The 27,881-nt window shown below is 38.6% G+C and overlaps 1 protein-coding gene across 1 annotated transcript; it reads left to right on the top strand.

Annotated features, from left to right (window-relative positions):
• Positions 1-27,811, top strand: TIMMDC1 (translocase of inner mitochondrial membrane domain containing 1). Its single transcript, XM_012463946.2, has 7 exons — positions 1-441; positions 2,524-2,689; positions 6,002-6,090; positions 6,415-6,482; positions 15,710-15,788; positions 19,746-19,856; positions 27,348-27,811. Exons 1-7 carry the CDS (start codon positions 197-199, stop codon positions 27,496-27,498), a joined length of 909 nt encoding a protein of 302 aa, XP_012319369.1. The 5' UTR covers positions 1-196; the 3' UTR covers positions 27,499-27,811.
• The last annotated feature ends 70 nt before the right edge of the window (positions 27,812-27,881 follow it).

The following is a 27,881-nucleotide window of genomic DNA, read 5'->3' on the forward strand; positions in this document are numbered from 1 at the left end:
GGACTTCCTCTCTCTTGTTTACAAGGACTCCAAAGTCAGGCCCAGGAGTGAAGTCGTGTGTGTCGAGCTCTCTGGCCGAGGATTAGCCTTGTCCAAATGCACGGGTTCTCACCTTGTACAGTTACGCTCTCCCACGGCAAATCTGGGAGGACTTGAAGTCCTGAGCGCCCAAGTGTGTCTGTCTGTAGATCGAGAGATGGCCATGGAGGTGCCGCCACAGTGTCTGTCTGTAGGTCGAGAGAAGGCCATGGAGGTGCCGCCACCGGCATCGCGGAGCTTCCTCTGTAGAGCACTGGGTCCTTTCCCCCGAGTCTTTGCTGCCGATCCTGTGACTGCCGATTCGGAGGCCATTGCGGAGCGTCAGTGGCCGCCTGCCTTCGTCCCAGAGCCCTATTACCCGGAATCCGGATGGGACCGCCTCCGGGAGCTGTTTCTCAAAGAGTAAAAGTGCCTAGGGTCTGAGGTGGGGTGGGGGACTGTGAAAGCGATGTCCTGAAGCCTTGGCAGCCTAGGTCAGCCTTAGGACACCAAGGATGGTGTGCTTCATTTTAAAATTATATTTGGGGTTCTGATCATTGTAACCCAAGCTTATGTCTTTTTTTTTTTTTCTTTTTCTTTTTTAGACAGGATCTTGCTCTGTCGCCCAGGTTGGAGTGCTGTGGTGCGATCTCGGCTCACTGCAACCTTTGCCTCTCGGACTTAAGTGAAGCTCCCACCTCAGCCTCCTGAGTAACCGGGACTAGTGGCGCGGGCCACCATGCCCGGCTAACTTTTTTAAATATATTTTTTGTAGACTGGGTTTGTGCTATGTTGGCCAGGCTGGTTTTGAACTCTTGGACTTAGGTGATCCTCCAGCCTTGGCCTCCCAAAGTGCTGGGATAACAGGCGTGAGCCACCGAGCCGGCCCAAATTTGTACCTTTTTTATTTTTGATTTTTTTGAGATTGAGTCTCTATCACCCAGGCTGGAGTGCAGTGGCTCGATCTCAGCTCACTGCAGCCTCCATCTCCGGGTTCAAGCGATTCTCCTGCCTCAGCCTCCCTAGTAGCTGGGATTACAAGTGCCCACCACCACGCCCTGCTAAATTTTGTGTTTTTAGTAAAGACAGCCTTCACCACATTCGCCATGCTGGTCTCGAACTCCTGACCTCAAATAATCTACCTGCTTCTGCCTCCCAAAGTGCTGGGATTACAGGCGTGAGCCATCGCGGCTGGACTGCGTCCGGCCTAGAAGGACAATTATTTTATAATAACTTAATACTTCATACAGCTATTTGTTAGATCAGTTTCAGGATGACATATTGGAAGCTCCATTAGCAGTTCTAGCTTCTTATGCACTTGAGAGTAATAAATTGAATTAAATTGTAGCTTTTCCTTGTTACTTTAGATTGGCATGTGCCACCCACTGCCTAGTGAATTTTTCCAGTGCGTCTTTTAAAAAGCATTTGTTGGCCAGGCGCGGTGGCTCACGCCTATAATCCCAGCACTTTGGGAGGCCGAGACGGGTGGATCACGAGGTCAAGAGATCGAGACCATCCTGGTCAACATGGTGAAACCCCGTCTCTGCTAAAAATACAAAAATTAGCTGGGCATGGTGGCACACGCCTGTAGTCCCAGCTACTCGGGAGACTGAGGCAGGAGAATTGCTTGAACCCAGGAGACGGAGGTTGCGGTGAGCCGAGATCGTGCCATTGCACTCCAGCCTGGGTAACAAGAGCGAAACTCCGTCTCAAAAAAAAAAAAAAAAAAAAAAGCATTTGTTTATTTGTTTGTTTATTTTTAGAGCCAGGATCTTTGCTGTGTTGCTATGCTAGACCTGAACTCTTGGGCTCAAGTCATACATAAGCTTCCTAAGTAGCTGTGACTACAGGCATGTGACACTGTGCCCAGCCCAATGCTTTTATTAATACACCCCTATCAGAATATTTCATGAAATTATTTAGTAAAATAGAGTTTAGATTTTTTGCCTTACATCCACGTTTTTATTCTTTCATACATTGCCCTAAAATGTCACCAGTTGGTGTGATTTCTAAAAGTTAGCTTAAAATTTAAACAGGGAAATATTGGTCTCTCTATCCAACTCACAAATTTTTCCTGTTTATAGGGGTAATGTATAGGTGTAATAGTCATCAAATAAAAACACCTTTAAAAAAACTTTTTATTGGAGTAGGAAATGCATTTGAAAAAATGTACATAAGTATACTGATGAATGAATTTTCACAAACTGAACATAGCTATACCCAACACTCAGAAACAAATGGCAACTATTATAACATCCCAGAAGCTCCCCTTGTGCCTTTTCCAGTCATTGTCTTTTCAGGAGTTGCCACTATCTTAACAGCATAGCTTAGTTTTGCCTGAGACTTACATTCCTTTTAATATAACTGAACTGTTTAATTCATCTGTGGATTCTGCCTATGATGAAAAATGTAGTGTTAGCATTTGGGATAATTCTGATTATCGAGTTTTTGGAGAGCAATGTCCATAAATTAATTCCAAACAACATTGTCTTTTTGATGTTGTAGTGAACAGCAGAAACTTTCAAAAGAACTTGCTGATATCTGTAAGGCAGCAGTGACAGCAGGCATCATTGGCATGGTGTATGGAGGAGTACCAGCTTTTGTTAATGCTAAACAACGATACATTGAGCAGAGCCAGGCAGAAGTTTATCATAACCAGTTTGATGCCGTGGTATGTATTGGTGGTCTAAAGGAATTTGGGGCACACTGACTTAGCAATTCACTTTACACTTAATCATTCAATTAGGTTGTGGGGATGGAGGGTTGTTTTAAGATGTCAGAGTAAAGAAATAAAGTCTATACTTAGTAACAGTGGAAGTACTAATGCTAAAGTGCCTGCATGTGGATTGAGAGACTACTTTCTTATCTTCAGAACAGGCTTGTTTGGCATCACCACCGTGGCTTTTCTTTCTGAATTACATTTCTTCCAATCCCCTGCTAAATCATCAAGGCTGAACTGTAACATGTTTACCTCATTCATAAAGCCTCCATGAGTATACTAGCTCACACTAAAGCAATATTTAACATTTATAACTTTACAGTTTATGGAGTGCTAACTTATTTGTTACATCATTAGATCTGTACATCAGTTCTTCTGTGACAATATTAAAGCTCAGAGAATTTTTTTTTCTAAATGGAGTCTTGCTCTGTCGTCCAGGTTGGAGTGCAGTGGCACCATCTTGGCTCACTGCAATTTCCGCCTCCTGGGTTTAAGCAATTCTCCTGCCTCAGCCTCCCGAGTAGCTGGGACTAGCGTGTGTCACCACGCCCAGCTAATTTTTTGTATTTTTAGTAGAGATGGGGTTTCACTGTTAGCCAGGATGGTCTTTATCTCCTGACCTTGTGATCCGCCTGTCTCAGCCTTTCAAAGTGCTGAGATTACAGGCATGAGCCACCGCACCCGGCTCAAGCTCAGAGAATTTTTAACTTTTTCTTTATTCTTTTTTTTTTCCTCCCTTTTAATTCAGTTAGGATGAAAATGGGTGAAAATTTTTAACTTTTTCTTTTGAAATTATGGCAGGCTTGAAAATTGCAAAAATAGTACAAAGATTTCCTATATACCTTTCATCCAGATTCTCCACTGTTAACATTTTACCATGTTTGTTTTATCATTCTCCCTCTGTATAATATGTACTAATTTTTTCTGAACTACTTGACAGTAGGTTATAGACATAATGAATACTTCAGTGTATATTTCATAAAAACAAGAACATTCTCTTATACAAACACTATTATAATATTAAGATCAGGAAATTAACACTGATATAGTACTATTATCTTATTTAAAGACCTGTAAATTTTGCTAGTTATCCCACAATATCATTTATTTTAAAAATAAATTTTAAAAAAATTTTTTTCAGAAGTTAGGCTTGAGTTCTTATTAAAAAATTAATTTTAAAAATTTTTTGGTCTGGTCCAGAATCTGTTGAATTTGCTTGTCATGCAGCTTTGGTCTCATTTAATCTGGAAGAGTTTCTCTGTTTTTTTTTTGTTGTTGTTGTTGTTTGTTTATTTTTCATGGCCTTGGCTATGGGTAATTTATTTTGTAGAATATCCCTCAATTTGGGTTTGTTTGATTGTTTCTCATGATTGCATTCGGGCTATGTTTTTTGACAGGAATACCCTAGAACTGATATTAAATCAGAAGCATGTGATATCTTTGTTCCTTTACTGGTGATGTTTACTTTAGTTACTTGGTTAAGATGGCCTCTGCCAATTATACCCTATAAAATTACTGTTTTTCCTTTGTAATTTATAAGTATTTTGAGTACTTGTTAGTTCCTTTGAGACTATGTAAATATCTTTCTTTTCATCAAATTTATTTTCATCAAATGCTATTTTGGCATTTATAGTTTTTAAATTTTTTTTAAAAAGTTATTTATTCATTTATTTTTTGACACAGAATCTCTGTTACCCAGGATGGAGTGCAGTAGCACAATATTGACTCACTGCAACCTCCATTTCCCAGGCTTACACAATTCTCCTGCCTCAGCGCCCTAAGTAGCTGGGACTATAGGCATGTGCCACCATGCCCAGCTAATTTTTTTGCTTTTGTAGAGACAGGGTTTTGGCCATGTTGCCCAGTCTGGTCTCAAACTCCTGAAGCAGCATGCCCTCCTTGGCCTCCCAAAGTGTTGGTATTATAGGTGTAAGCCACTGTGCCCAGCCATATATATATATATATATATATACACACACACACACACACACACACACACAGAGATTTATCCTTCACATACAGAGATTTATCCATTGTTAACAATTCACCGCACTTGCCTTATCTTCTTGCTACTACGTGTACCCTCCCTCTTCTCTGTGTATATGTGTACACACATGGGAAAACACATTACACAATTTGAACGTAAGTTTTTTTTTTATCCTTTCAGTTCAGGGTTGCATGTGCAGGATTTGCAGGTTTGTTACTTAGGTAAATGTGTGTCATGGAGGTTTGCTATATAGATTCTTTGATCACCCAAGTATTAAGCCTAGTATCTATCTATCTATCTATCTATCTATATAGATAGGTTTTTTTTTTTTTTTTGAGGCAGGGTCTTGCTGTTTTACCCAGGCTGGAGTGCAGTGGCACGATCAAAGCTCACTGCAACCTCAAACTTCTGGACTTAAGCTTTCCTCCCACCTCAGCCTTCTGAGTAGCTAGGACTGCAAATGCACACCACCATGCCCAGCTAACTTTAAATTTTTTTTTTTTTGTAGAGACAGTATCTCGCTGTGTTGCCCAGGCTGGTCTTGAACTTGTGGGCTCCAGCAATCCTCCCTCGTTGCCTCCCAAAGTGCTGAGATTACAGGTGTAAGCCACCATACCCAGGAAGTTTTAGCATTTAATGATTCTTGCCTGAAACAGATATGACTATGTTGACCAAATGGGCATTTTCTAAAGTCTATCATTCTTTCTACATTTATTGCTTAGTATTATGCTCTAAGGAAGTGTTTTCCCTTCCCCCTCTATTTACTTATTTATTTCTCTCTTTATAATTTATTTTTATCATTAGGGACTCATGGATTCTTATTTTATATTGTAGATTTATAATTCGTTACAGGTCGAGCATCACAAATCTGAAATCCTGAATGCTCAGATTCAAAACTTTTTGAGCATCAATGTGTCATTCAAAGGAGTTGCTCATTGGAGCATTTCAGATTTCAGTTTTTTGGATTTGGGATGCTCAACCAGTAAGTGTTAAATGCAGATATTCCCAAATCTGAAAAAATCCTAAATCTAAAACACTTCTGGTCTCAAATATCAGATAAGGGATACTCAACCATTTTCCATCTCCTGATAGGGTACACATGGAACTTTTACTTAAGCCTCAATACTTAAATAATAATATTTCTAGAGATTTTCTAGTATTTCTGTCTGTTTAGGTGTACCTGACTAATCCATAGCTAAAATTCCTCTACCACAGTTCTAGAATAAGGAAAATATGATGGTGTCTTGGAACCTCACGGTTTTTTTAATTAACTTTAGCAATGTGCACATCGTGCTGCCACACGAGGCTTCATTCGGTATGGCTGGCGCTGGGGTTGGAGAACTGCAGTGTTTGTGACTATATTCAAGTAAGTTCACTCTGAATTGTGAGAAGGTAGATTTTCTTGATATTGTTTTAGAAGTGTGTCTTATGAGCGGGTGGGATTATGAAAACTGAATACCCACATGAAAGTGATTCATAATATCTTTTTTTCAAGAACTTTTGTTTATATAAAAGACTGGTGTAGTTATGGTTTTACATCCATGTCTGGAACACATTGAAGGGGCCTAGGCTAGGACCAGAGATTGATACAATAGGCTTTTCTAAATCTATTAAGTCCACAAAAATAACACTAAAAAAGATAAATGGGATATGGTTTAAATATTATATTTTCCTTCTCGCTTTTTCCTAGCACAGTGAACGCTGGTCTGAATGTATACCGAAATAAAAATGCCGTAAGCCATTTTGTAATTGCAGGAGGTAAGACATTTTTGTTTATATTTTTCAATCTTCTCAAATATAGCTTAGAAAATAGATGAAGACTTACAAATCAGAACTACTGAATTTTTTAGTTGGCTTCCCATCACATCTCATCAACATTCATGCAAAATGTGTTTATAGACAGTGTTGTGCTTCACCTTTGGTATACTCAATGAGCAAAATAGCAAGGCCCTTTCTTTCTCTGGATTTTAGTGTCTAATATGTATGTGATAAAACAGGTTGCTGTGATAGAAAGTAACAACACAGTGAAACAACAGGATCTCATATGGACAGGGTAGTCAGAGAAGGCCTTTCTGAGGCAGTGACATTTGAGCTGTTACCCAAAGAATAGGAAGGAACAAGCCTTGCAAGGAAGAGGGGACATCAAGGGGGAGGGCTCTAAGGTAATACATTTCCTCAAAAGCAGGTTAATAACCTGGTGAGTGTGAGGGGAAGAGTAGCTTGAGATGAGATTGGTGAGGACTATAGGGGACTAGATATTTTATGGTAAGAACTTGGATTTTATTTTAAAGCTCTCTGCCTCTAGTATATACATCTTCTTTTAAATGAGCATTAAAAATAGAAGGTACAATGGTGATTACCAGGGACTGGATATGGTGTTGGGAAGATGTTGGTCAAAGGATACAAAATTTCATTTAGACAGGAGGAATAAGTTCAAGAGTTCCATGTAAAACATGGTAACTGTGGTTAATAACAGTGTATTGTATACTTCAAAATTGCTTTTAAAAAGTAGATTTTGGCAGGGCACGGTGGCTCAAACCCATAATCCCAGCACTTTGGGAGGCCAAGATGGGTGGATCACCTGAGGTCAGGAGTTTGAGACCAGCCTGGCCAACATGGTCAAACCCCGTCTCTACTAAAAATACAAAAAACAGTCAGATGTGGTGGTGGGTACCTTTAGTCCCAGCCACTCAGGAGACTGAGGCAGGAGAATTGCTTGAACCCAGGAGGCAGAGGTTGCAGTGAGCTGAGATCGTGCCATTGCACTCCAACCTGGGTGACAAGAAGAAAATCCATCTCAAAAAAAGTAGATTTTAAGTATTCTCACCTCAAAAAATGGTACATGAAGTGATGTATATGTTAATTATCTTGATTTTGCCATTCCACAATATATGCATATTTCAAAACAGATTGTACACCAATTGTATACCTTATGTGTATAATTTTTACTTGTCAGATTTAAAAGATAATTTTAAAATGAGCATTCATTTCAGAAAGGTAAATTAAATTCACCACCATATATACTCAAATCACTCATTAAATCATGTACATTCTCTTTTTTTTTTTTTTTTGAGACAGAGTTTCACTCTTGTTGCCTAGGCTGGAGTGCAATGGCGCTAACTCGGCTCACTGCAACCTCCACGTCCCGCATTCAAGCGATTCTCCTGCCTCAGCCTCCCAAGTAGCTGGGATTATAGGCATGCACCACTATGCTCGGCTAATTTTTTATATTTTTAGTGGAGACAGGGTTTCTCCATGTTGGTCAGGCTGGTCTTGAACTCCCGACCTCAAGTGATCTGCCCGCCTCAGCCTCCCAAAGTGCTAAGATTACAGGTGTGAGCCACTGCGCCTGGCCTAAATCATGTACATTCTCTTACATACAAAAACACATACGTATTCTGAACATAACCGTTTTTAAATGTTTTATTTGGAAATAAGCTTACAAAAGGTTACAAAATAAAAATAATACAAAGAACAGTCTTTATCCTTCACACAAAAAGATTTATCCATTGTTAACTATTCACCGCACTTGCTTTATCTTCTTGCTACTATGTGTACTCTCTTCTCTGTATATGTGTGTACACATATGGGAAAACATACACAATTTGAACTTACATTTTTTTTAACCTTTAAGTCCAAGGGTACATGTGCAGTATATGCAGGTTTGTTACTTAGGTGAATGCATGTCATGGAGGTTTGCTATACAGATTCTTTGATCACCCAAGTATTAAGCCTAGTATCAGTTGTTTTTTCTGATCCTCAAACAACATTTTAATGAAAACTTTTTAAAATACAAAACTAGAAATAGGCATTAGTAGCATTGGATCAGCCAGAATGTTTTATTTGTAAATTTGCAAGCATTTTTACATGGGTCTTGTCTTCCCCCTTTTACTTCCTTACTTGCTCCTGCTGTTACATTCTCTGTCATCTACTCTTAAATGTCAAAACTAGGTGGAGCACCGTGGCTCATGCCTGTAATCCCAGCACTTTGGGAGGCCCAGGTGGGCGGGTTGGTTGAGTATAGGAGTTTGAGAACAGCCTGGACAACAAACATGGCAAGACCCTGTCTCTACAAAAAATACAAAAATTAACTGGGCATGGTGATTCATGCCTGTAGTCTCAGCTACTCAGGAGGCCGAGGTGGGAGGCTGGCTTGAGCCCAGGAGGTTGAGGCTACACTGAGCTGTGATTGTGCCACCTCTTTCCAGCCTGGGCAACAGAATAAGACCCTGTCTCACACACACAAAAAAAAGTCAAAACCAGTAACCAAGGAATGATACGGTTTTGCTCTTTTTTCTCTTTCCACTTCTACTCCTAGTAATTGTACTCATTAAATATATGTGGAATCTTTCACCTCTTTTTTCCCACTGCTACTATCATATCTTGTTTCTAATCTTGATGTGCTCTCCCTCTAACCTAGTTACATTTTTAAAATATGAATATGATTTTGCCACTTTTCTGTTTAAAATTCTTCCATAGTTTCCCATCACTTTAATGTTGATTCTTGATCTGGCCTCCATGCACCACTCTTTTGCTTTCACTTTATGATCTCCTTGGATTTCCCAGCATCTTCTTGCCTTTTGTGAATCAGTCCCTCTTCTTGAATACACTTTATCACTATCACAATTAGTTTGTTCAGCTCCTACTTAACCTTACCTTTCAAAGACTAGATCATTTGTCAGCCCCAGCTTCCCTAGAAAGTTCTTCCTAGCCATTTTCCTATGTTTAGTTCTATTTAGGTGTCTTTGCCCTCTGTTCACATACTTTACTATTTTTTTCTTTGTCTTTGATTTTTTGCAGTTTGAAAATGATATGCTCAGGTGTAATGTTGAGGAGCATTTGCTGTGCTTGGTGTTTTCTGAACTTTTGGATTTGCAGTTTGTTGTCTGACTTAATTTAGGATAAATTCTCAGTTATTGTTTCAAAGATTTCTTTAGCTTTCACTTCTGGTATTCTAATATACTTATGTTTACCTTTTGTAATTGTCTCACAGTTTTTGGATGTTTTGTTCTATGTTTGTTTGTTCATTTTTGGTGGGGTAGGTCCCCATCTTTTTTCTCTTTGTCTTTTGGTTTTGGAAGTGTCTGTTGATACGTCTTCAAGCTCAGGGATTCTTTACTCAGCTGTGTCCAGTCTACTATTCTTCGATTCTGTTACAATGGGTTTTTTAATTTGTCTTATTGCTATCATTTTCTTTTGATTCTTAGTATTTCCATCTCTCTGCTTATATTGCCCATCTGTTCTTGAGTACTGTCTATCCATTAGAGCCCTTAGCATATTAGTCATAGTTGCTTTAAACTCTTCGTGTGATAAGTCCAGTATCCCCACCATATCTGAGTGTGGTTTTGGTGCTTCCTCTGTTGGTCTTACTTGCTTGGTCTCTTCCAACTGCTTTTTCCTTTTAATATGCCTTGTAATGTTTTTCTTGATAGCTAGACATGATGTACCTGGGAAAAAAAACTGTAGTAAATAGGTCTTTAGTAATTTGGTATTAAGATGTGGGAAAGAGAAAATGTTTTACAGTCCTATGATTAGGTTCTTAGTCTTTTAGTGAGCCTTTGCCTCTGAAATGTTAACTTCACGAGTGCTTTTTAGTTTTTTTCTCTCCTTTGGTGGAACAGGATACTACAGTGGGTTGGAATGCGTATTTCCCTTCTTCCACATGGGAGACTAGAGCAGGTTGCATTTGGATATTCCCCAAGTTGGTTAATCTCTGACAAAACCCCAATAGGTTGGGCTGTGCAAAACCATTTATCTTGAGGGCAGGCCTTGGTAAGAATAACAGAATGTTCTGGCATATTTCCATATGGTTACTTTTCTCCTCCCCCTGCCAGAAGCCCGAGGGATTTTTCTCAGATCTTTGCTGGGAGAACTTGGTACAGCTCCTGGAGTGTAGGAACCCTCTATGACTGGGCCCCCTACAGTTTTTAGGTCTTAGACTGTTTTACACTGAGCTTCCAGCAATTTACCATTTTCCTACTCTGGTACTGGTTTCCATGGAGGTTTCTTCTGCTCATGGGTTTCTGCTCTAATAAAGTGTGACTCTCTGTATTTATCTGTCTGTCTCTCCTATTTAGAGGGCAGTATTTTACCTATGATCTCCCTTTGATGGATTTAAGAAGAGTTGTCAGTTTTTCATTTTGTTTAGCTTTTTACTTGTTGTTAGGAATAAGCGATAAATTCTAAACTTCTCACTGCCATACCAGAAACTGGAAATCTCCCTTTCCCTTTTTGCCCCACATCTTGGCAAGCTGATAAGAAAGCCCAAGTGCTACCTTGATTGACACTAACAGGAAGTTTCAGTCATGCAGGCTCAGGCCTTCATGAGGGAACTCTCACTCTAGCCCCACCTTCTAACCAACGTAAAACCACAAGCCAGTCACTCACCCTTCAGGCTCTCAAGCCATTCTGGGACATGCTTGGGATCCTGCCTTGTTCTCCCTCAAAGCCTCATGTGTATAATAATCCTTTTGGCATCCTTTTAGTACATCTCGGTAGTTTGGCATCTCAATATCTGATTCAGATTTTGGGAGGGGGGTTTATTGTCTCTGGAGGGTAAGCCACAACATCTTGCATGTAGAAAATCCAAATGAATTGGCTGGGCATGGTGGCTCACACCTGTACTCCCAGCACTTTGGGAGGCCAAGATGGGTGGATCACCTGAGGTCAGGAGTTCGAGACCAGCCTGGCCAACATGGAGAAACCCTGTCTTTACTAAAAAATACAAAATTAGCCGGGTGTGGTGGCAGATGCCTGTAATCCCATCTATTCGGGAGGCTGAGGCAGGAGAATTGCTTGAACCCAGGAGGTGGAGGTTGCGGTGAGCCAAGATATCACCACTGCACTCCAGCCTGGGCAACAAGAGCAAGACTCCATCTCAAAAAAAAAAAAGCCAGGCGCGATGGCTCACCCCTGTAATCCTAGCACTTTGGGAGGTCAAGGTGGGCAGATCACAAGATCAAGAGATCGAGACCATCCTAGCCAACATGGTGAAACCCCTTCTCTACTAAAAATACAAAAAAAATTAGCTGGGTGTGGTGGTCCGTGCCTGTAGTCCCAGTTACTCAGGAGGCTGAAGCAGGGGAATTGCTTGAAACTGGAAAATAGAAGTTGCAGTGAGCTGGGACTGTGCCACTGCACTCCAGCCTGGCGATAAAGCAAGACTCCGTCTCAAAAAAAAAAAAAAAGAAAATCCAAATGAATTAAGAAAACCATTGGAAGGCCAGGAGCAGTGACTCGTGCCTGTAATCCCAGCACTTTGGGAGGCCAAGGTGGGTGGATCTCTTGAGGTCAGGAGTTCGAGACCAGCCTGGCTAACATGATGAAACCCCATCTCTACTAAAAATACAAAAATTAGCTGGGTGTAGTGGTAACGTCTGTAATCCCAGCTACTTGGAAGCCTGAGACAGGAGAATCACTTGAACCCATGAGACAGAGGTTGCAGTGAGCTGAGATCACGCCACTATACTCCAGCCTGGGCCACAGAGTGAGACTCCATCACAAAAAAAAAAAAAAAAAAAGGTTAAGCATAATTTACTGTGCAACTCAGCAGTTCCGTATCATCCATTCAGTTGGATATTTTCATCAGTAAAAAGAAACTGTTACATGCTACAAACATGCTACAGACTTCAAAAACATTGTTAAGTGAAAGAAGCTAGACACAAAAAACTTCATAATATATAATTCTATTCATATGAAATGTCCAGAATAAGCAAATCTGTAGAGTTAGAAAGTACATTAGTGATTACCTGAGGTGAGACTGGGAACCAAGAGTAACCACAAATGGGCATGGGGGATCTTTCTGTAATGATGGAATCATTTTAAAATTGAATTTTAGTGATGGTTGCATAACTAAATTTTTTTACTAAAAATTACTGAATTTTACATTTAAGTGAATTTTGGGTTATGTAAATTATACCTCAGTAAAACTGTTAAAAATACATTAATACAGAAGGGGAAAAAGACAGTGCTTTTAGATAGGAGGAAGCAACATTGTCTGTGTTTGTAGATAATATTTTAAAAGATGACTTGAAAATTTGTTGTTAGTCATTAAAGTATAAATAATAGAAATGGGGGATTAGTTGATAGTTAACAGTATTGTTCTACTTTATAAATTGAAAGCAATTCAAATCAAAATTACAGACTTTTTTTAAAAAACTTGATACAATGTCTAAATTATATCTAAAATGCTGATTATATGAGCATAGCAAAGATATTTCAGAGAAAAATAATGAGGGGCCTTGCAAGTGTAAACTTAAAATGTGTATGAAGTTTCAATAAAAAGGACAGTGAGGTATTGGTACATCTGTGGAATGGACTTCAAAGATCAGGAACAAAACCAAGCACACACAAATAAGTAAAGGTGATATTTCAGATTTTTGGGAAAAGAATAGACCATTCATGGGCTGGAACAATTATCAACTATTTGGAAAGAAATTATAACTATTCAGTACAACAATATTGTTAACATTTATTATGGTGCTTACGTAAAACATACACAAAAGATCAGGGAAAATATATATGTACATATGTCTCTGATTTCTGGGTGGGAATCTAAATAAATGTGTACATATACACAATTGACCTTTGAACAACACTGAAAACAGCTTTGAACACAACAATGCTGACTTCTGCCCTGTGCAGTTGAAAAATCCACGTATAACTTTTGACTCCCCGAAAACCTAACTGCTAATAGCCTACTGTTCTCCAGAAGCCTTAACAATAACATAAACAGTTGATTAACACATAGATTGGTATCTACATATATTTCATGCACTTAACGACATACATTTTTCTTAATTTTTTTGATATTTCTAGACTAGACTGTGAGTTTTTTCAAATTACTGCACATCTCCAAAACATTTTTCAATATATTTATTGAAAAAAAAAATCTTGTGGCTGTGCATGGTGGCTCATGCCTGTAATTTCAGCACTTTGGGAAGCCAAGGTGGACAGATCACTTGAGGTCAAGAGTTTAAGACCAGCCTGGCCAACATGGTAAAACCCTGTCTACTAAAAAATACAAAAAATTAGCCAAGTGTAGTGGCGCGCACCTGTAGTCCCAGCTACTTGGGAGACTGAGGTGGGAGAATAGCTTGAACCTGGGAGGCGGAGGTTGCAGTGAGGCAAGATCATGCCATTGCACTCCAGCCTGGGCAACACAGTGAGACTGTCTTAAAAAAAGAAAAAAAAATCATGTATAAGTAAATCCGCACAGTTCAAACTCATGTTTATCAACTCTATATATTTTTAAGTATAAGAATTAGGAAATATATAGGAAACACAGTTTTGGCCACATGAAAGTTTTAAACTTACCTATGTCATAAATACTATAGAAGACATTAAATGTAAACAACTCCAAAATAATATTGTGTGCAAGTAATGAATAAAAGCCCTAATACCTCAAAAAGAAAGGATAGCTCAATTGAAGCTTGGACAAAGGACATGAATTTGTAATTCACAGAGGTACCACAAATAACTTGTAAACCTAAGGAAAAACAACTGCTTTTTTCTACTAGTCAGAGAAACGCAACTTAAAATTACATACCACTTCTGTCCTATCAAATTGGAAAAAATAAACTAAGAGAATGCAAAAGACTAGATTACTTGCATACTTTTATTTGGAAAATAAGTTTATGCATCCTTTTTGAATAGCAGTTTAGTAATTTAAGTCAAAAGCCTTAAAAACATTTATACTGTTTGACCCAGAAATTTCATTTCTGTGAGTTCATTCTAAGGAAACAAATGTATAAAAAGATGATTTGTGGAGGGATTATCATCACACCTTTATTTAAGGTATCTATAAACAGAAAACCTACGTATTAGACAAAAATTTGTGGTACCTCCATGCAGTGGAACAATGTGGAAGAAAACTTAGTGATGCAGAATTTAATAATATGTTTTGTGAAATTTTTAGTATGTACAACATGGCCCGTTTTTTGTTTTTTGTTTTTTTAAATTTTGATTGGAGGATTAGAAAAAAGGACTAACTCATTACTCTAGGTAATGAGATCAAAGATGATTTTGGTTCTTGTTTTGAAATTTAAAAAAATGAATATATAGTACTTAAAAATGTAAATCTCAAATGTTATTCCTTTTGTTTTTTGAGACAGAATCTTATTCTTTCGCTGAGGCTAGAGTGCAGGAGTATATCTGCTCACTGCAGCCTCCACCTCCGGGGTTCAAACAATTCTTTGCCTCAGCCTCCTGAGTAGCTGGGATTATAGGCCTACACCACCACACTCAGCTAATTTTTGTATTTTTAGTAGAGACAGGGTTTCGCCATGTTGGCAAGGCTGGTTTAGAACTCCTGACCTCAAGTGATCTGCCCATCTTAGCCTCCAAAAGTGTTGGGATTACAGGTGTAAGCCAGTGTGCCTGGCCTCAAATGTTATTCTTTAAAAAGTGTTACCACCTTAGATGGCATTAGTTGCATTGTGCATAGTGAAAGGAAAATGAATGAGCATGATTGATGCACAGTCCCAGCAGAAAGGAAAGAAGTCTCTCTGTGCTCTGGTCACCAGCATTGTAGGCCAAATGCTGCTTGCTTGTCGCCGTGCCTAAGTAGTGCTATATAGCAGTACAGAGAGTGAATCTAGGGAAAGGCATAAACTGGAGGGGCTAGTGAAGGTGTTTTTGCTTTTTTAAATTTTCCTTGAAGAAAGAAGAGAGAAAGAGAAGGGGGAAAACATTTTCAAATTTTTAAGGAGAGATGGGCAAAAATGAAGCAGAATGATTGGATCCATAGAACAGATTGGAGATTTATTTTTGTAGAAGGGATGTTTCTTCCTTTGAATCTGCAGAGTAGATGGGAAGCTACCTGTGTTGGCATTTTAGATTCAGGAAATATCGGCTGTAATAATATTTTAACATTGGGTTCAGAAAGCTCACTTAGGGATTTGTGCCCTTTTTATAGAATGAAAATTTTAAAATAGGATTCTAGTATTTAAAGATGATTTAATATTGCCTTTCTTCTTTTTAAATAGCTGTCACGGGAAGTCTTTTTAGAATAAACTTAGGCCTGCGTGGCCTGGTGGCTGGTGGTATACTTGGAGCCTTGCTGGGGTAAGCATTAACATGGTTTGATTTTAAATTGGCACAACTTTCATTAATGCCTTGCCTATTAAAAAGTCTCACTTATTTTCAAAGAAAATTTAGTCTTTAGAATTGATAAAAGATCTCTAGTCTTGTATTGGCAGTAGCTTTGACTGTCCAGTTCTAATTCTACCCCAATAGTTTATCTTGTTTACAGTTTTTATTTATAGTTTATTTTACTTAAAAGTTACCACATTTTACTTAAAAGTTATCACAATAAATAACAATGATTCAATACACCTGTCTAAGATAGGGCCCTTATTCAAAATTCCTTTTTACCGGGTAAAACTGTTTAAATATTGCTAATACCTGAAACTGTAGTTTGAACAGAGGTATTTATGGGAGCAGGGAAAAACTAACAAATAGTTAACAAGCATCCCCTTCCTTAACAAGCCCTCCTTCCCTCCCTCCCTCCCTCCCTCTCTTCCTCCCTTCCTTCCTTTTGTATTTTTAGTAGAGACAGGGTTTTACCATGTTGGCCAGGCTGGTCTTGAACTCCTGACCTCATGATCCATCCACCTCGACCTCCCAAAGTGCTGGGATTACAGGCGTGCGCCACCACACCCAGTCAACAAGCATATTCTATAAAAATTTTTGGTGAGATTTAGTTTGTTTCGCTTAATACATTTTTTTAAAAATGTTATTCCCCAACTTTTTACTTTGAAGAATTTCAAACCTACAGAAAAATTGAATCGATTAGTACATTGAAACCCCATGTACCCTTCACATAGATTCACCAATTGTTAGCACCTTGCCGATGTTTTCCATATCTCTGTGTATGTGTGGGATGTGAATATATTTCTTTTTCTTTCCTTTTGCTTCTTGGCTAAACCGATTGAGAACTTGTGACATTTTACTCCCATATATATCAGCATGTATTTTCCAGGATGAAGAATACTCTTCCATGAAATCATAATACAGTTGTCACAGTAAACTTAGTGCATAGTGAAAGGAAAATGAATGAGCAACTATCTAAGTTAGGGTCTATATTCAAAAATCCTCAATTATCATACTAATACCCACAATGTTTCTCCATTTTGTTTGATTATCCCATCATGATTAGATTTATGTTTAATGTGTTTTTGTCAGGAATACAACATAGGTGAAGTTGTAGCCTCAGCATATCACATCAGGAGATAATTCTGTTACCCATTATAAGTAATATTAACTTGAATTACTTGATATATTGGTTTTCTACTGCTGTGTAACAGATTACCACAAACTGAGCATGTATCGCATATAAAACAACACCCTTGTAGTTCCGTAGATCAGAAGTCTGGCTAGGTTTCTCTGCCCAAGGTTTTACAAGGCCAAAGTCAAGGTCTTGGCCGGGCTGGGCTCTTACCTGGAGGCTCTGGGGAAGAATCTATTTCCAAGCTCATGTTCTTGACAGAATTTAGTTCCTTGTGGCCGGGCACAGTGGCTCACACTTATAATCCCAGGACTTTGAGAGACCGAAGCGAATGGATCACTTGAGGTCAGGAGTTCAAGACCAGCCTGGCCAACATGGTGAAACCCTGTCTCTACTAAAAATACAAAAATTAGCCAGGCATGGTAGCAGGAGCCTGTGATCCCAGATACTTGGGAGGCTGAGACAGGAGAATTGCTTGAACCCAGGAGACAGAGGTTGCAGTGAGCCAGGATCATACCACCACACTCCAGCCTGGGTGACAGAGCAAGACTCCATTTCAAAAAAAAGAATTTAGTTCCTTGTTCCTGGAGGTCTGAGGTTCCTGTTTTCTTGCTGCCTGTCAGCCAGACTATTCTCTATTCCTGGAGGCCACCCACATTCCTTGTCCCAAGGCCCCTTCATGTTTAAACTAGCTACAGCACATTGACAGCTTCAAATACTTGAATCTTCAGCTTCCACTCTGCCACCAGCCAGGGAAAATGCTGCTTTTAAGTGTTCACTCAGATCTCTGTCTCCTTTTTCATTACCTCAGATTCAACTAATTAGCAACCTTAATTACACTTCTAAAATCAGTTTTTCCATGTAAGATAATATAATCATGGGCATAATACCATATTCATAGTTGAGGGATTAGGCAGGAAATTTGGGGGGACCACTTTAGAATTCTGCCTACCACACTTGGTTCTGGTGTTATCTGTTCGGTGTCTCCGTTGCAAAGATATCTTTTTCCTAATGTGATTAATTAGTAATCTGGAGGAGGGTGAAACTGTGAATATTCCGCTCTCCAGCTGTCTTTTCATCATGTGTTTTTAGTTATACATTGACAATCCGTGCTGTAATCGGTTGGTTACTAGAAAGGTGGTGGTAAAATGTTTATGAGCTAGTTCTGTCGGTCCTTCTGTTTTTATTAGTTGCTGTCTAACTAGAAGAGTTCTCCCTTCCTCCCTCACCTGTTCACCCCTTTGTCTACTTCCTTTTAAGGAGAAAATGATGCTATAGATTTAATGACTTCTTAAAAATTTTAAATAAAATTAGCGTGCCATAATCTACTGTTGCCATTACTTTTGTTGTAGTGTTAATATACCAGTTTGGTTTGAAGGGAAAAGTTGTAGAAGTTAGCAACAAAAATATTTTTTATTGCGGTTATAAACAAATAGCATAACATTCACCATCTTAACCATTTTTTAAGTGTATAGTTCAATAACACTAAGTATATTCACATTGTGCATGAGATCTCTAGAACATTTTCATCTTGCGAAATGCAACTATATCCATTAAAAACTAATTTCCCCTCCCCACACCCCCCAGCCCTCAGCATATTTTTACTTTGTTTCTATGATTTTGACTACTTTAGATATTTCATATGAGGAATCATACAGTATTTATCTTTTTGTGACTAGCTTATTTTGCTTAGCATAGTAATATCCTTGAGGTTTATTTATGTTGCAGCATGTGACAGGATTGCCACTTTTTTTTTTTGAGACCGAGTCTTGCTGTGTCACCAGGCTAGAGTGTAGTGGTGCTATCTCAGCTCACTACAACCTCTGTCTCCTGAATTCAAGTGATTCTCCAGCCTCAGCCTCCTAAGTAGCTGGGATTACCCACCACCACACCCAGCTAATTTTTGTATTTTTTAATAGAGACGGGGTTTCTCCAAGTTGGCCAGGCTGGTCTCGAACTCCTGACCTCAGGTGATCTGACTGCCTTGGCCTCCCAAAGTGCTGGGATTACAGGCATGAGCCACTACACCTGGCCTGCCCTCTTTTTTAAGGCTGCATAATATTCCATTGTATGTGTATATCACATTAACCATCTGTCAGTGGACATTTAGGTTGCTTCCACTTAGCAAAAATAGTTTTTAACATGAGGTTAAATTATAGCTGGAGGAAATTTAAGGTATGTGAAGGTCAAATACTCCTAATCTGAGAACACAAGAACCGAACTCTTTATCACTATAATAATTATTATCTAAATCAGTTTCTCAATGGGTTGCTATTGGCATTGTGGGTGAGACAGTTATGCCAGACTCTTGAACTTTAGGATATTTTGGTGGTCCCATCCCCAAAAGCCAGTATAGCATCCCTTTCTCAACCAAAAATGCCCTCTACATTTCCTGTCTCCTAGAGAAGCTGGGGCCATTCTGAACTAGAAATTTCATTTCATCTTTGGTGTGGGGCTACTTATTAGAACTTGTCATAAATATATATTTTTTCCCTCTTTGTTTTGATTTATTTCTCATTTCTCATAGAAACAGCCAGTTTCTAGATCTGTTGTTTTACTATATATCAGCTAATTTTAGAAGGTTGTAGTGATTGTTTTTCTCTGTTGTTCAGACCAGGGAAGAGATTACCTCAATTTTTTTTTTAATTTGACAAGGACACTTTAATTCTCAAATGTTCCTATGACTGATAGTGAACAAGTGGCTCTGGTGTTGGTTGCACCTTAGCAGAGAATCTCACAAGTTGCAAGGTCTAATGACTCTTTTTTCCTAAGTTTTTCCTCTCCTTTCTTCTCAGCACCCCTGTAGGAAGCCTAATGATGATAGTTCAGAAGTACCATGGTGAGACTGTTCAGGAGAGAAAACAGAAGGACCGAAAGGCACTCCATGATCTAAAACTGGAAGAGTGGTAAGGAACATGTTAAGCCCAGGGAATCTTGGCTATCTTATCCCCAGGCCTCATATAGTAGCGCTCTGTTAAACTCATGTACTCTAAACTGCTACTCAATTCAAAGAAGAGTTTATTTTTACTGAATACAACTCATACTATACATTGTATTTTAATCTATTTAAAGAGAATGGAAAAATGAAAGACATTAATTTTAGTTTTAATTGATTGAAGATCTTTCTTTATATATGTTCTTTTTAAGTTAAAATGTTGTAAATCTTATTTGCTTGCATGTTTTTTCTTTTCCTATGTTCTTGACTGCATAGGAAGTTACCTAAAGAGAATATTCATCAAGGAGTGAGGTTTACTTGGCTTATTTAAAAAGTACATCCTTTGCTGGGTAGGGTGGCTCTCTCCTGTAATCCCAGCACTTTGGGAGGCCAAGACAGGTGGATCACCTGAGATCAGGAGTTCGAGACCAGCCTGGCCAACATGGTGAAACCCCATCTCTACTAAAAATAAAAAAGTTAGCTGGGTGTGGTGGCACACACCTGTAGTCCCAGCTACTTGGGGAGGCTGAGGCAGGAGAATCACTTGAACCCCGAAAGCAGAGGTTTCAGCGAGCTGTGATTGTGCCACTGCACTCCAGGCTGGGCCACAGAGCAAGACTCCATCTCACAAAAGAAACAAGTGACATTCTTTTTTATATATACATACATAAGTAACACACAGCATGTTAAGTCTCCACAAAGATTATTTTTCTTGCTGTAGACACAGATTAGGTGGACAGTGGCTGTTCATGCACTGAATGCCACTGAGGAGCATGAAAACTTTTACCTGTTGCATCTAGTCATTTCCTGGGATACAATTTGTGGGGTAGGGCAATCAGACTGATAGCAACTTTGCACAGATTCTATATGTAAGATCAATATAACAGGCTGCCATCTAGTGCTCCTGGGTACAAATGATTCTCACTAGCTCAGCTTCCTGGGTACCTAAGACAGCATTGGCTGCTGCTGCTGTTGCTGTTTGGTATTATAATTGGATAAATGAGAAATCATTATTTTCTAGTGTTTTTAGTTGAAACCTCACATTTCTGCTAACCACACACACATGGAAATTCTTAAGAGCTGTAGGTCCATTATCCAAGGACTTAGGTGCTATATGAGAAAAAAGCATTGATTTTTGATTTCAGGGTTGCAATGAAACCTTGAAAATTGGGCCTAAAATCGAGCTAAACTATCAGTTCGTTCTGTGATCTTAGATATTTTCCTTAACTTCAAGCCCTCAGGTTTTTTTTTTAATCTGTTCTAAGGAACAGAATTATACCACCTTGTTCAGTGTTTGTTTTATTCCTTCCTTTTTGTAGTAAAAGGTAGGTGGGACATGCAGTTATCTAGGTTCTAGGGTACACTTAAAATTCTGAATGCTGATAAAATTTGACATTATAGAAAATTAAAAGGATGAAAGCATTCCCTAGGTGTCAGACTTCTTTTTTATTTTTTGAAAAGGAAGCTTTGAGAAAGAGGTTAGAACAGTAAGGAATGTATATTGGTTATTTGACATTGATACAGGATGTTATGGAAGAATTAGCATTTGGAAAAATATGAACACAAAACTATTTCAATTTAAAAAGTAGGGGTGGGTGCAGTGCTCACACCTGTAATCCCAGCACTTTGGGAGGCCAAGATAAGCAGATCACTTGAGGTCAGGAGTTTGAGACCAGCTGACCAACATGGTGAAACCCTGTCTCTACTAAGAATACAAAAATTAGCCAGGTCTGGTGGCATGCACCTGTAATCCCAGCTACTCAGGTGACAGGCAGGAGAATTGCTTGAACCCAGGAGGCACAAGTTGCAGTGAGCTGAGATTGTGCCACTGAACTCCAGTCTGGGCCACAGAGCAAGACTCTATCTCAAAAACAAACAAACAAACAAATAAATAATAAATAATTTTTAAAAAGTGAATGAAAAATTAAAAACTGCAGAAGTTTGTCAGTGATTTAGAGATCAGTGATTTTTGAGATAGTAAAGCTTAAGAATGGCTGGCAGAGGCCATTCTAAGGTCATTCACCTGGAGTTTCCACCACGGGCAACCCTGCCAATTCTAGTGGGTGAGCTGCCATGTGCACCCCCTGAAGACTGACTGACCTGGTGCCACCATTTACCTCCCCCATCAGGTTAACAGCAGATTTGCCAACAGAAACCTTACAGGTCAGGAGAGAATGAGATGATACATTCAGAGTGCTAAAAGAAAAAAACAAACTCCCACCAAGAGTATTATACTTAGCAATGCTATTCTTCCAAAATGAAGGAGAAATAGTCTTCCCAAGACAGGCAAACACTGAGGGAATTTATCACCATTAGACTGTCTTATAAGAAATGCTTAAAGAGCTCCTACATCGGAATGCAAAAGTACGGTAGCTATGATTATGGAAATACATGAAAGAATAAAACTCACTTGTAGAGCGGATACACAAATAAGAATGAGAAAGGAATCAAACCTTATAATTACAAAAATCCATCAACCATGAAAATAAATAGTAGGGGAAGAAAGAAACAAAGGTTATACAAAACAACCAGGAGACAATTAACAAAATGACAGGAGTAAATCCACACCTGTCAATAACAGCATCGAATGTAAACACTTTAAATTACACAGTTAAAGATTTAGACTGGCTGAATGAATTTAAAAAAAAATTTACAGACTCAACTATATATTCTGACTACAAGAAACTCACTTCACCTGTAAAGGTACAGATAGACTGAAAGTAAAGGGGTAGAAAAGGATGTTCATGCAAATGGAAATCATAAATGAGGAGGAATAGCTATACTAATGCCAGATAAAATTGGCTTTAAATAAAAAAATATAAAAAGAGACAAGGTCATTATATAGTGGTAAAGAGATCAATTCAGCAATAGGAAATAACAACTATAAATATATATACACCCAATACCAGAGCATCCATATATATATAAACAAATAATATTAGAGCTAAAGGGAGAGATAAACCCTAATATAATAGCTGGGGACTTCAACACCATACTCCCAGCACTGGACAGATCATCTAGACAAAATCAACAAAGAAACATCAGACTTAAACTGTACCATAGATCAAATGGATCTAACAAACATTTACAGAACATCACATCTAACAGCTGCAAAATACACATTTTTCTTTTTCTTTTCCTTTTTTTTTTTTTTTTTTGAGATGTAGTCTTGCTCTGTTGCTTGAGTACAGTGGTGTGATCTCGGCTTACTGCAACCTCCGTCTTGCAGGCTCTAGCAATTCTCCTGCCTCAGTCTCCCGAGTAGCTGGGACTACAGGTGCACACCACCACACTTGGCTAATTTTTGTATTTTTATTAGAGACAAGGTTTCACCATGTTGACCAGGATGATCTCGATCTCTTGACAATCTCTTGATCTCTTGATCCACCCACCTTGGCTTCTCAAAGTGCTGGGATTACAGGCATGAGCCACTGCGCCTGGCCATTTTTCTTATCTTGGAATGTACAGGTATCAAAATTTTTAAAGCTCAGAATAATGTCAAGTATTTTTTCAGACCACAGCAGAATAAAACTAGAAATCAGTAACAGGAAGGACTTTGAAAACTGTGCAAATACACAGAAATTAAATAACATGCTCCAGAACAACCAATGGGTCAATGAAGAAATTAAGAAGGAAATTTAAAAATTTCTTGAAACAAATGAAAATTGAAACACAACATACCAAAATATATGAGATACAGCAAAAGCAGCACTAAGAGGGAAGTTTACAGCAATAAATGCCTCCATCAATAAGTAGAAATATTTCAAATAAGCAACCTAATACTGCACCTCAAAGAACTTGAGAAACAAGAACAAACCAAACCTAAAATCAGTAGAAGGAAATAAATAAAAAGATCAGAGCAGAGCTGAATAAAATAGGGACTTAAAAAAAAATACAAAAGAGCAACTAATGAAAAGTTGGCTTCTTGAAAATAAACAAAATCAACAAACTGCTAGTTAGAAAAAAGACCCAAATGAGTAAGGTAAAAAACAAAAAAGGAGACACTACAACTGATAACCATGGACATAGTCAGTATCGTTACAGAGTACTATGAAACAACTGTATGCCAAGAAATTGGAAAAGCTACAGGAAATGGATACATTCTTGAGCCCATATAATCTATCAAGATTGAGCCAAGAAGTAATAGAAAACCTGAACAGACCAATAACGAGTAACAAAATTGAACTGGTGATAAAAAGTCTCTCAACAAAGTAAAGTCCAGGACCACATGGCTCCATTGCTAAATTCTGCCAAATAGTTAATGGAGAATTAAGACCAATTATCAAACTATTCCTACATAATGAAGATGAGAGAATTCTTCCAAACTCATTCTACAAGGCCATCATTACCCTGATACCAAAACCAGACAAGGGCACATTAAATAAATAAATAAATAAATGACCTACAGGCCAATATATTCTACAAAACAGTTCTTAACAAAATACTAGCAAACCAAATCCAAGAGTACATCAAAAAGATTATACATCATGAACATGTGTGACTTATCCTAGGGATGCAAGGATGGTACAACATACACAAATCAATAAATGTGGTATATCATATGATCACAAAGAAGGACAAAAGCCATATGATCATCTCAATAAATGCAGAAAAAGCATTTGGTAAAATTCAACACCACTTCATGATAAACACTTTCAGAAAGTTAGGGATAGAAGGACTATTTCTCAGTACAATAAAGGCCATATATGACAAACTCATAGCTAATATACTGAACAGGGAAAAGTTGAAAGCTTTTCCTTCAAAGAACTGGATTGAAATAGGAATGCCCACTCTTACCAGTCTTATTCAACATAGTATTAGAAATCCTAGCCAGAGCAGTTGGGCAATAAAAAGAAATAAAGGGCATTGGAGGCCAGGCACGGTGGCTCACACTTGTAATCCCAGCGCTCTGGATGGCCAAGGCGGTCAGATCACTTTAGGTCAGGAGTTTGAGACCAGCCTGGCCAACCTGGTGAAACCCCAAATCTACTAAAAATACAAAAATTAGCTGGGTGTGGTGGTGCACACCTGTAATCCCAACTACTTGGGAGGCTGAGGTAGGAGGATTGTTTGAGCCTGGGAGGGAGGTTGCAATGAGCCAAGATGGTGCCATTGCACTCCAGCCTGGGTGACAGAATGAGACAAAAGAAAATTAGCCAGGCACAGTAGTACATACCTATAGCCCCAGCTACTTGGTAGGCTGAGGCTGGAGGATTCCCTAGAGTCCAGGAATTCGAGGCAGCAGTGAGCTATGATTGTGTCGCTGCACTCCAGCCTGGGCAACAAAGTGAGACCCTGTCTTTTTCTCTTTTTTTTTGAGACTGAGTTTCACTCTTACTGCCTAGGCTGCAGTGCAATGGTGCAGTCTTGGCTCACTGCAACCTCCACCACCTGAGTTCAAGCAATTCTCCTGCCTCAGCCTCCTGAGTAGCTGGGATTACAGGCACACGCCACCATGCCCAGCTAATTTTTGTATTTTTAGTAGATTTGGGGTTTCACCAGGTTGGCCAGGCTGGTCTCAAACTCTAGACCTCACGTGATCCACCCACCTTGGCCTCCCAAAGTGCTGGGATTACAGGCATGAGCCACCGTGCCCGGCCGTGACCCTGTCTCTTTTTAAAAAAAAAGACGGGGAGTAGCTTGTGGGGAAACTTGTATTTCTCAAAAAGTGCATACAAGTGGCTAACAAGTTTATGAAAAAGTATTCAACATAAATGCAAAATTGGGGTGATGTTTATCCCAATTAGAATGTCTCTTTTAAAAAAGGTAAAATAAGTTTTGGCAAGGATGCAGAAAGAAAAGGGAACTCACATACTTTTGATAGGAATGCAAATTAATACAGCCATTATAGAAACAGTATGGCAGTTCCTCAGAAAACTAAAAACAGAACTACTGTATGATCCAGCAGTCTCCCTAGTGGGTGTTTATCCAAAGGAAAAGAAACCAAAATATCAAAGAGTTATCTGCACCCTCACCCTTATTGCAGCACTATTCCTAATAGCCAAGGTATGGAGTCAATGTCAGTGTCCATCAGCAGATGAATGGATAAAGGAAATGTGGTATATATGTACCATAGAATACTATTCAGCCATAAAAAAGAATGAGATCCTGTCATTTGTGGGAACATGGATGAGCCTGGAGGGCATTGTTATGTAAAATAAGTCATCTACAGAAAGATAAATACTGCATGTTCTCTCACTCATGTGGAACTAAAAAAATGGGCTCATAGAAGTAAAGAGTAGAATTATGGTTATTGGAAGTTGGGGAGGGAAAAGGGAGGAGTCTAAGGAGAGGGAATTTAAGGGATTGATTAATGGACCCAAAATTACAACTAGAACAGAGGCCTAAGTTCTAGTGTCTGTGGCACTGTAGGATGACGATAATTAATAATAATTTATTGTGCATTTTCAAGTAGCTAGAAAAGAGGATGTTAGAATGGTTCCAACACCAAGAAATGATCAATGTTTGAGGTGACACATGACATATATGCTAATTACCCTGATTTGATTATTACACATTTTGTATATATGAAAATATTACTTTGTGCTCCATAAATATGTACAATTATTAGTATCGATTTTTAAAAGAATGGATAAAAACAAATCATAGTAAGGAAAGAATACTTTGGCAGAATGAAAGTGTCAAAATCGTATGGCATATGTGTGTGTTTATGTGTGTGTGCGTGTGATATTTCTAAGGAGAGTTAATTCAGCAAATGTTTAAGTGTCTTGTATGTGCCTACTTCTTTGCTTGAAAATAATACAGGAAAATCAAACAAATTGAGAGTAAAAAAAAATTGCCTTAATGAGCAGAAAATGTAGACAACTGACTATAGAGATATATAACAAATGACCAAATCTGTTTGTGAAGAGTTGAGAAGAAACTTTAGGTAACCCCAATAATCACTGAAGAAAGACACTAATAGTTGATTTTAGAAACAGAACTGATCTATTATTTGGAAATTAGATTTTAACTCTTCATAAATATAAATCTCTAATGTTGTCCTATCTGACTTTTCTCTACCTAGAATTACCATTGTTATATCCTTTGTCCAGTTCCTACAAGATCTGGTCACAGAGTTTAAGAGTTGCAGGGTATTTACATTCCCCCAGCCCTGGGAGAAAGAGGACAGCAAGACTTCAAGCCTTCACACCTTAGCACAAAGTGTGTCAGTTCCCACACATCACTCCTATAAGAACTCTAGGACCCAGCATACTAGGAATATTTTATGGATCAGAGCTGTCACCACAACAGTATCCATTATAGTAATGTAGAAGTCATAATTGGCTTGTGAGGTTAGGTGAAAGAATGACGTTACTGTATTTGAACTGCAGGGAGCAGTGTTTGCTCCTAAGTTGTTATACCAAAGCAGAGAAAAAGACAAGCTGTCCTTTTTGTTTTAAATTCATAAGAACTAAAGAAATGGAGCAATATTTGATTTATCCTTTTTATTTGATTACAGGAAAGCCAGATTACAAATTACTGCACGCCTCCCTGAGCAAATTGAAAGTAGCATACAGAAAAATCAACCTGAGGATGATGCTAAGAGAATTGAAGCACTGCTAAACCTTCCTAGAAACCCTTCAATAATAGATGAACAAGACAAGGACTGAAAGGACTCTGAACTTAAAACTCAGTGGAGAATTGACGGGAGCTATGCTGCCATGTCTGTTGAATGCCAACAGACAGGCCACTCTTTGGTCAGCCTGACAAATGTAAGTACTGGTACCTGTGGTGGCAGTGGCTTGTTCTTGTGTTTTTCTTTTTTAACTAAGAATGGGGCTGTTGTACTCTCACTATACTTATCCTTAAATTTAAATACATATTTATGTCTGTTGATCTATCAGTATATACATATATGAATATATCCACCCACCTAGATTGTATAGCAGTAAATAAAACATTTCCCAAGAGATTAAAGTTGAATTTTACAGTTCGTATATTTATTCATGTAGTCTTTTAAAAAGGTATTCTAGAAGGAGGAGAGGAAAAAAAC

This window comes from Aotus nancymaae, unplaced genomic scaffold (genome assembly GCF_030222135.1).
Source record: "Aotus nancymaae isolate 86718 unplaced genomic scaffold, 86718_ANA_hifiasm-v0.15.2.pri h1tg000011l, whole genome shotgun sequence".
Classification (NCBI taxonomy): Eukaryota; Metazoa; Chordata; class Mammalia; order Primates; family Aotidae; genus Aotus; species Aotus nancymaae.

Coding starts and splice junctions, on each gene's coding strand:
- TIMMDC1 (XM_012463946.2), top strand. CDS start 197: ATGGCCATGGAGGTGCCGCCACAGTGTCTGTCTGTAGGTCGAGAGAAG. Junction 6,483..15,709: donor CCATTTTGTAATTGCAGGAG/GTAAGACATTTT, acceptor CTTTTTAAATAG/CTGTCACGGGAAGTCTTTTT. Junction 19,857..27,347: donor GATCTAAAACTGGAAGAGTG/GTAAGGAACATG, acceptor ATTTGATTACAG/GAAAGCCAGATTACAAATTA.